This window comes from Sapajus apella, unplaced genomic scaffold, assembly GCF_009761245.1.
Source record: "Sapajus apella isolate SASKATOON/1434 unplaced genomic scaffold, GSC_monkey_1.0 scaffold1989, whole genome shotgun sequence".
NCBI lineage: Eukaryota > Metazoa > Chordata > Mammalia > Primates > Cebidae > Sapajus > Sapajus apella.
The window spans coordinates 1,291-11,470 of record NW_022438915.1 but is presented as its reverse complement, the minus strand read 5'-3'; the positions used below and the strand labels follow the sequence as shown (position 1 = coordinate 11,470).

The following is a 10,180-nucleotide window of genomic DNA, read 5'->3' as shown; positions in this document are numbered from 1 at the left end:
TGGGAGGCTGAGGCAGGAGAATCACTTGAACCTCGGAGGTGGAGGTTTCGATGAGCTGAGATCGTGCCATTGCACTTCATCCTGGGCAGCAAGAGCAAAACTCTGTCTCAGAGAGACGGAGAGAGAGATGAATGGATACCTAGTGTGGGAGATTACCACTAAGCTGATGAGTGCTGGAAAGGCTGAGTGTGGAGGGTAAGCCAGGTTGCTATCAGAATATATCTCAGGTAAGTTGTCCATGGAGATCAAAAGAGAGAGAAACCAAAGGCCGGGCGCGGTGGCTCAAGCCTGTAATCCCAGCACTTTGGGAGGCCGAGGCGGGTGGATCATGAGGTCAAGAGATCGAGACCATCCTGGTCAACATGGTGAAACCTCGTCTCTACTAAAAAAATACAAAACATTAGCTGGGCATGGTGGCGCGTGCCTGTAATCCCAGCTACTCAGGAGGCTGAGGCAGGAGAATTGCCTGAACCCAGGAGGCGGAGGTTGCGGTGAGCCGAGATCGCGCCATTGCACTCCAGCCTGGGTAACATGAGTGAAACTCCGTCTCCACACAAAAAAAAAAAAAAAAAAAAAAAAAGAGAGAGAAACCAATCTCCAAGATTTCAGTAATGTACTGTGGTTTATTTTCCGGAACTAAAAAAAAAAGAAAGCTCACTTTTATAAGTAATTTTGTGTTTATCGTTTGAATTCTTGAAGAGGGTCTGCAAAAGCAAATAAACCCCCGAGCCCACAAAACCTGGGGTTATAATGGAGAAGAGGATATGCTATTTTAGATAAGGTGGTTCAGGAAAACAGCAAAGACCTGGAGGAAGAGATAGAGTCAAGGAGGGAAGAGTTGTAGAGCCACAAAGGGGTTAAGGGACCAGGCTTCTCACAGGAGACATAAGCTAGATATAAAGATAGGGTCCAATTTGAAGAAGCCAGCAGCAAAGGCTGCCAGGGAATGTCCCAAGACATCTGGACACACAGTCTGACATGCCTCACAGAGTCACTTTTATTCGGTGAATGTGTATTGCGGTGCCTCCCATGTGTGGGTAGGGGGTCTAGGCATAGGGAGAGACAAGTGAACAAAAGCGTTCCTGACCTCCTGGGGTATAGATTCCTGTGTGTCTTGGGCTTGCACACAGGAATCACGTGACTGTAAATAAATCTATAGTACATGGCCCAACAAGGCGGCTCACGCCTGTAAGCCCAGCACTTTGGGAGGCCGAGGCAAGCAGATCACTTGAGGTCAGGAGTTCAATACCATCCTGGCCAACATGGCGAAACCCTGTCTCTACTAAAAATACAAAAAATTAGCCAGGCATGGTGGTGGTATCTGTGAATCCAGCTACTCAGGAGGCTGAGGCAGGAGAATCGCTTGAACCCAGGAGGTTGCAGTGAGCTGAGGTCATGCCACTGCACTCCAAAAAAAATAAATAATAAAGGCTGATCTGCTTATGGAGTAGCCATTCTTTTGTTTCTTTACTTCTCTAATAAACTTGCTTTCACTTTCAAAATAAAATAAAATAAAAAATATATAAAAATAAGGCCAGGCGCAGTGGCTCACGCCTGTAATCCTAGCACTTTGGGAGGCCGAGGCGGGTGGATAATGAGGTCAGGAGATCGAGACCATCCTGGCTAACGTGAAACCGTGTCTCTACTAAAAATACAAAACAAAAAAATTAGCTGACATGGTGGCGTGTGCCTGTAGTCCCACCTATTCGGGAGCCTGAGGCAGGAGAATCATTTGAACCTGGGAGGCGGAGGTTGCAGTGAGCCGAAATCGTGCCATTGCACTCCAGCCTGGGCGACAGAGGGAGACTCTGTCCCAAAAAAGAAAAAAATTAAAATTAAAAATCCAAATCTATAGTACATCTACTGGTGATAAAGGATATGAAGAAAAGTAAAGCAGACTAAGGGAGCTATAGTGGAGAAGAGGAGATACTATTTTAGATAAGGTGGTTCAGGAAACACCAACTCCTGAAGAAGAGATACAATCAGACAGAGATCAGGGGAATGTGACGCAGCGGGGCAGGTGCAGACGCTCCGAGGCAGGAGGGCTGAACTCGGTGATGGAGATGAGGTTAGAAAGGGGTCAGGGGCCAGATCAAAGGTCTTAGAGACCTTTGGGGAGAGCCTTGGTTCTATGGTTTGAATGTCCCTGTCAAAACTCATGTTGAAATAAAAAGAAATTTCATTTTGCATCGAGTCATAACACCAAAAACTAAAAAAAATTAAAAATAAGGCCGGGCGTGGTGGCCCCAGCACTTTGGGAGGCCGAGGCGGGTGGATCACGAGGTCAAGAGATCGAGACCATCCTGGTCAACGTGGTGAAACCCCGTCTCTACTGAAAATACAAAAAATTAGCTGGGCATGGTGGCGTGTGCCTGTAATCCCAGCTACTCAGGAGGCTGAGGCAGGAGAATTGCCTGAACCCAGGAGGCGGAGGTTGCGGTGAGCCGAGATCATGCCATTGCACTCCAGCCTGGGTAACAAGAGCGAAACTCTGTCTAAAAAAAAATAATAATAAAAATAAAATAAATGTAATTGCTACTGTCTTAAGAGTTGGGGCTTTTTTTTTCTTTCAGACTGGGTTTCATTCTCACCAGGCTGGAGTGCAGTGGGTTGATCTTGGCTCACAGCAGCCTCAGCTGCCTGGACTCAAGCAGTCTTCTTCCTTAGCCTTCTGAGCAGCTGAAACTATAGGTGTGTGCCACCATGCCTGGCTAAGGAGTCTCTGTCATCCAGGCTGGAGTGCAGTGGCGTAATCTTGGCTCACTACAACCTCCACCTCCTGGGATCAAGCGATTCTCCTGCCTCAGCCTCCCAAGTAGCTAGGATTACAGGCATTTGCCACCACGCCTGGCTAATTTTGCATTTTTAGTAGAGATGGGGTTTCACCATGTTGGCCGGGCTGTTTTTGTTTTTCATACAGACAGTCTTGCTGTGATGCCCAGGCTGGATTTGAACTCCTGAGCTTAAATAGTCCTCCCACCTTAGCCTCCCGAAGTGTTGGGATTACAGGCCTGAGCCACTGCGCTGGGCAGAATGGGCCCTTTAAGAGGTAATTAGGTCACCCAGGCGCAGTGATTCATGCCTGTAATCTCAGCACATGTGAGGCCAAAGAGGGTGGATCACCCGAGGGGTTCGAGACCAGCCTGGCCAACATGGTGAAACCCCATCTCTACTAAAAATGAAAAAATTAGCCAGGTGTGGTGACGGGCAATGGTAATCCCAGCTAATCAGGAGGTTGAGGCAGGAGGATCGCTTGAACCGGAGAGGCAGTGAGCCGAGATCACGCCACTGCACTCCAGCCTGGGTGGCAAGACTGAAACTCCATCTCAAAAAAAAAAAAAAAAAAGAGAGAGAGAGAGAGGTAATTAGGTCATGAGGGCTCTGCCCTCCTGAATAGATTAATACTGTTATCATTGGCCTGGCTCCTGATGAAAGGCCTAGTTTCCTGTCCATCTTGTTTGCTTCCACCTTCTGCCCCTCCATCCTGGGACAACCCTCGGCAGATGCTGCATCAGGTTCTTGCACTTTTCAGCCACTAAAACTGTGAAACTGTGAGCAAAATAAACTTTGGTTCTTTGCAAATTATCCAGTCTGTGGTTTTCTGATTTAGCCAGCACAAAATGGACTAAGACACTTGGATTTTACTGAAATTGGAAGCCACAGAAAGTGTACTGAGCAAACACAGGAATAGAATTTTTTCTTTTTCTTTTTTTTTTTTTTTTTGAGACAGAGTCTCCCTCTTTTTGCCCAGGCTGGAGTGCACTGGTGCAATCTCAGCTCTGCTCACTGCAACCTCCACCTGCTGGGTTCACATGATTCTCCTGCCTCAGCCTCCCAAGTAGCTGGGATTACAGGAACACACTACCATGCCCAGCTAATTTCTGTATTTTTAGTGGAGATGGTGTTTCACCATGTTGGCCAGGCTGCTCTCAAACTCCTGACCTCAAGTGATTCACCGACCTCAGGCTCCCAAAGTGCTGGGATTACAGGCATAACTACCACGCCCGGCTTTTTTCTTTTTTGAGACAGGGTCTCCCTCTATGACCCAGGTGGGAGTCCAGTGGTGTGCTCACAGCTTACTATAGCCTCAACCTCCTGGGCTCAAGCAGTCTTCCCACATCAGCCTCCCAAGTGGCCAGGACTACAGTTGTGTGCCACCACACCCAGCTAATTTTTTGATTTTTTTTTGTAGAGACGGGTCTCACTTTGTTGCTCAGGCTCCCTTTTTTCTTTCTTTCTTTTTTTTTTTTTTGAGACAAAGTCTCCATTGCCCAGGCTGGAATGCCATGTCCTGATCTTGGCTCACTGCAGCCTCCACCTCCCTGGTTCAAGTGATTCTCCTGTGTCAGCCTCCAGAGTAGCTGGGAGTACTACCATGCCTGACTAATTTTTGTATTTTTAGTAGAGACAGGGTTTCACCATATTGCCCAAGCTGGACTCGAACTCCTGACCTCAAGCGATAACACCCGCCTCAGCCTCCCAAAGTGTTACGATTATAGGCATGAGCCAACACACCCAACCCTGTCATTTTTAAAAGATCATTTTAACGGCACTGTGGGTTTTTTCTTCTGCGGCTGCTGCTGGGCAAGAATGGAATCAGGAAACCTAGCTAGGAGGCTACTGCAGTAATTCAAGGGAAAGATGACAGTGTGCGATGCAAAAGAGGGTGATTTCTGAATATGCTTTGATGATAAAGGTAGAGCTGTCAGTATTTGCTGATGAAATGGTTGAAAGAGGAGAGAGACTGGAGTCAAGGGCTACTCCAGGGTTTTTAAAATGAGTATTGGGAAAAATGGAGTTGTCACTAAAGTAGGGAAGACTGGCGGAGGAGCCGGCAGGAGCACTGGGAATCTGGAACCGGGGTTTGGACACAGGAAGTTCACTGCATCAAGTGGAGATGTATCCAGTAGGCAGCTGGAGATACAGATCTGGAGTTCGTGGGAGCCAGTGGGTTGAAGGCATTTAAGGATTTCTTCGCTTGGGGGGTCATCAGCACGTAAGTGGTATTGGAAGTCATGGGACTGCACAGGATTATTAACAGTGTGAATATTCACAAGTTCGGGAAAAAAAGTGTGAATGTGTGGAAGAGAGGGGTCACTCTGTCCCTTATTATCCCACCCACCAGGGGTGACCTTGTGAGCCACACCACACAGGTACACACACACACAGACACGTATACACCCTGTCACAGAGGGGCAAAGGGGGTTGGCGAGAGCCACACAGAGCAGATCCTATTGCTTCAGAAACCCATGCCGCCTGCGCCCCCTCCCTGTGGCCTTCCTGAGTGCTGTAGGGACAGCAGATCCGTCTGGGCCAGCAGGGAAAGGAGACTGGCAGGAGGAGCTGGCTGTGAGGCCTCCTCTGAGAACAGGGGCAGGCAGAGAAGAACCTCATCTAGGGGCAGAGGCGGGGGCCGGTCAGGGTGGAGTGCCTGCCTCCTTCCCCCACTGCCCCACACAAAGCTCCAAGAACTCCAGCAGGCTCCTGTCTGTTTCCACTTCCCAGGCTTTCTGTGGTCATGTCCCTGCCCACTCCAAAGGGCCGTCACCCTCACCCTTCCCTCCCTCTCAGACCCAGCTGAATCCCTCTCTGGGTACCGCCCCCTCCTGGGGCCCTCCTGCCCCCTTCCTCTGCCTGTACCCTCACCTAGCCTCTTATCTGTTCACTCTTCCTCCCCTGCACCAGAGCTCCACAGAAGCTAAGAGAGTGGCTCTACAGCCCTACCGGCCCCTATCAATGACTCCTGCCACCCTGGGACCTTCCCCTGGGCTCAGGAAGGACAAGCCACTGTAGCAAACCAGCCAGGCCTGTAGCCCTGGCTGGACCTCCTGGTGAGGCAGCTTCCCAGAGAGTGGGGATCTTTCAGTCCTCTGGGGCAGAGCAGGGTGAGTGGGGCTGTCTCCCTTTGATTCATTTAGCCCTCTTTCTTCTTCACGCATTTGTGAAACGTGACAGCAGTCATACTGCTATTCGTTGTAACGGTCCTTGCTGGCTATTAAGACCTCTGTGCTAGCACTTTCAGGCATTATCTCAACCCTGACTAAAACCCGTTAGATAGGTATTTTTATACCCATTTTACAGATAAGAAAGACTCAGAGGGCCGGACCTGGTGGCTCAGGCCTGTAATCCCAGCACTTTGGAAGGCTGAGTTGGGTGGATCACTTGAAGTCGGGGGTTCAAGACCAGCCTGATCAACATGGAGAAACCCCATCTCTACTAAAAATACAAAATTAGCCAGGCATGGTGGCACATGCCTGTAATCCCAGCTACTCAGGAGGCTGAGGCAGAGGTTGTCATGAGCCTTGATCACACCATTGCACTTCAGCCTGGGCAACAAGAGTGAAACTCTGACTCAAAAAAAAAAAAAAAAAAGAAAAGAAAAAAGAGAAAGAAAAGACTCAGAGAGAGCAAGGAGCGTGGCTGAGGTCTCCTGGCTAATGTGGTCCAGGTCACAACCTGACTCTACCCAACCCAAGTCCCACCTAACTCCTCCTGCAGATGCCCTTTGGGTATCCAGAGACTATGTCTGAACTTTGCTGTGGACTTGAGGGGTGACCCTGGGCTGGCTTCTTTCTGGATCTCAGTTTCTGAGTTGGTCCATTGATTGATTGGTTGATTTGATTGATGGATTGACAGGTCTCACTGTCGCCAAGGCTGGAGTGCAATGGCCCGATCATGCTCACTGCAGCCTCCAACTCCTGAGCTCAAGGAATGATGCCACTGTGGTCATTTTTGTAGAAATAGGGGTCTCACTGTGTTGCTCAGGCTGGTCTCGAACTCCTGAGCTCAAGCGATCCTCCTGGATCCGCCTCCCAAACCCCTGTGATTACAGGCGACAGCCATCTGGCCTAGTCGCACAGGTATACCGGGCTAAGGCGATCTGTCTTAATTAGCCATCCACAGCCGCCACTGCCGCCTCATCCCCAGGGACCACACAGACCCAGGGGACAAAGGAGGGAGCAAGACAGCGGCTGAGGGAGCCTCTACTGCGGGGCGGCCAGAGGATCACCCAGCTCAGGGTCCCCCACCCCACTGGCCCCGGCCCCAGCCTCGGCCTCTCCGGGCTCTTTGGGGAACACATTGCGGTGCATGGCGGCGACGTAGCTGGAGCCGCTGGGGTCGTCCAGGCGCATCTGCTGCAGGAGCAGGAAGCGCTCGGTGGTGAAGTAGCGCAGGGCCGGCTTCGGGGCGCGCAGAGCGGTGAGGAAGACCTGCGGCGGCGGGAAGGGAGCTCTGGCCCCGGCTGCGCACGGGAGGACGCACCGTCCCCGCTCCCAGAGTCCGGCCCGGCGCTCACCTCCACCACCTCCTCCGGGCGCTGCGCGGCCTCGCGGAAGATCTCTTTGTTGTGCTGGAGGTATTGGTGGAAGAGGAGGCGGGTCCGGGTGTCCGTGCGGTCCAGCATCCCGCCGGGGCCGCCCAACACCTTCTGCATGAAGGGGGTGTGCACCGGGCCGCACTCGATCAGGCTCACGCTGTCGGACCGAGAGCGGCAAGTGGGCGGGGGCGGACGCGAGCCAGGCGCCAGCCCCAGCCCCGGCCCCAGCCCCAGTCCCAGCCCCGGCCCCGGCCTCGGCCCCGGCCTCGGCCCCGGCCCCAACCCCGACCCTGGTTCGGTCGCGACCGAGAGCACCACCGCTGTGCCGCAAAGCGAGGCAGAAAGGGCGCTGGGAATAACCAGAGCATTTTAAAAGCCGGTTCCTGCCCAAGCAGCCTTCCCACATCCATCTGAGCCTGCGAGGGAGCCCTGGTGACAGGATTTGACCCTGGCGGGGTCCCTGGCCGCTGTGTGACCTCCGGTCGGTCACCTAACCTCTCTGGGCCCAAGCTTCCGCATGACAATACCGACACTTCAGCAGCCAGGTCAGCAGATGGCACAACGCATGCCATGCGCCCAGCCCAAGTGCCTGGCACACAGCAGATGTGAACCGGGCAGGGAGGGTCGGGGAGATAGCCCCAGAGTGGCTCCCGCAAGACGGGGTGCTTGGGGTCTCTACATCAGAGTTCAGAGGGTTCGCGGGGCGAGGGGAAGGGGGTGTTTACTCACTGGACCCCAAAGGGCGGCAGCAGAACCGCCAGACTCTCGCATAAGCCTTCCAGTGCAAACTTGCTGGCGCAGTAAATGTCATTGAAGGGCAGACCTTGGTGGTGGGGGGAGACGAGGTTCCCGAGGCTCAGCAACCAGGGGGCCATCCCCGGGCAGACGGTGCCCCTCCAAGCTGACTGCCCCTCCCCACGGAGCCTGCCTTCAAGGCTCAGCTCCACACGCGAAGAATCTGGAGCTGCGGCCCTGTCCCTGCCACTCACCCATCAGTCCTCCCATGCTCCCGGTCACCAGCACGCGCCCCAAACCGCGCCGCTTCATCTCTGGCAGGAGGCCTGCAGCATCCGCACCGTCCCTGCCACGTTCACATCCAGCACGGAGCCCACGGCGTCCTCCCCCAGCACCTCCAGCGGCCCCAGCAGGCCCTGGCCCGCGTTACACACTGCGGGGACAGAGGCCCCAGCGGCCTTAGCATCACCCTCAGCCCGGCCTGTGCCCTCGTGCTCCCTGGGCCTCGGGACTTGGTGGTTTGAACGCAGGGCGGAGAAGGCTCCTAGGAGCCCAAGTGTTTCTCGAGGCTTACCCAGTATGTCCACGCGGCCCTCGGTCACGCATGCCTGGGCATTGGCCGCGGATTTTGAGTCCCTTAAGTCCAGCTGCAACATCTCCAGGGAGTCCTGAGGGCCCTGGCTGCCTCCCACAGCTGGCCCTGTGTTTTCAGGTCCCTCATGGTGGCGTACACTGGAGATTAGGGGAGAGGAGGAAGATCTGACTTCCCTTCTGGCCTCCAAGGGCTCCTCCCTTTTTTGTTTTCTTTTGTTTTTTTGAGACAGAGTTTCACTCTTTGCCCAGGCTGGAGTGCAGTGGCCGATCTCAGCTCACTGCAACCTCCGACTCCTGGGTTCAAGTGATTCTCCTACCTCAGCCTCCCAAGTAGTTGGGACTACAGGTGTGTACCACCATGCCCAGCTAATTTTTGTATTTTCAGTAGAGATGCATTTCACCATGTTGGCCACGATGGTCTCGTTCTCTTGACCTCATGATCTGCCCACTTTGGCCTCCCAAAGTACTGGGATTACAGGCATGAACCACCACACCCAGCCAGCTCCTCCCTTACCTCCATCCCTGTCCTTACCTATCTATACCTATGAAGTTATGTGATGGGTCCAATGCCAGGCTGGAGTGCACTGGCACCATCTCACCAAGTGCAGGCTGATGCCTGAGGAACAGCTGGTGATGAGCACCATAGTATAGACCATGGTGAGACTGTGGGGAGAAGCTGGGGCTCTGGGCTGGGAAGGAGGGGGTGGTCTCATGGGTCTGCTCCACCCCACCCCACCCGCGGGCCCCCACCTCTTGTTGTGTCTCCCACGCAATCTCAAGGATAAGCCCTCCTGCGGGTCCCTGGCCTGCTCTCCCCACCCTGTTCTGAGTCAAAACAGACAGGAGCCCACTGCTTGGAACACCAAACTGTCCTGGCTGCTGCTCAGAGGGAGGGAAGGCTTTACAAGCAGGTGTGGGTTCCCATGTGGGCACGGACTGGCATCCTCGGCAGATTTCCCTGGGCATTTCTCTGGGCCACAGGAACAATGACAGTGACCGGAGTTTGCTGCAGAGCCTGTGAAAGGAAAGGCATTGGCCCGGCGTGGTGGCTCACGCCTGTAATCCAAGCACTTTGGAGGCCAAGGCGGGTGGATTACCTGAGATTGGGAGTTCAAGACCAGCCTGACCAACATGGTGAGACCCCGTCTTTAAAAAAAAAAAAAAAAAAAGGAAAAAAAAGAAAGGGAAGGCGTTGGGAGGTTGGAGTTGATTGTATGTATGTTGGTTTCATCCACAGTTCCTAGCTCATAACTCACATGACCACAGTTACAATCTTTCACTGTAACGTTGGGGCGCCTCAGGACTCAGAAAACAGCCTCTCCTCTTCCGACCTTCTCGTGTCGTCTTTTCACCTGCCCGAGGCAGGACTCTAATCTGATGGGGGTTGTAGGATCCTCATTCCAGAGTGGGTCCTTGCCCCACACCATGGAGAAAGGAATGCTACACAAAGGCCGGAAGAATCTGGACCAGGCTTGCTGGGCTTAGATCAGACCCTTTTTGTCCAAACACATTTTCACAGTTGTCCATGCTTCA

General features: G+C 53.1%; 1 protein-coding gene across 1 annotated transcript; it reads right to left on the bottom strand.

Annotated features, from left to right (window-relative positions):
• Positions 1 to 6,728: 6,728 nt before the first annotated feature.
• Positions 6,729 to 9,677, bottom strand: HSD17B1 (hydroxysteroid 17-beta dehydrogenase 1). Its single transcript, XM_032273130.1, is given in 9 exon segments — positions 6,729 to 7,211; positions 7,298 to 7,475; positions 8,048 to 8,141; positions 8,308 to 8,376; positions 8,379 to 8,486; positions 8,628 to 8,723; positions 8,726 to 8,785; positions 9,190 to 9,241; positions 9,244 to 9,677. Coding segments are annotated over 9 exon segments (1,002 nt in total). The 5' UTR covers positions 9,361 to 9,677; the 3' UTR covers positions 6,729 to 6,983.
• Positions 9,678 to 10,180: the final 503 nt, after the last annotated feature.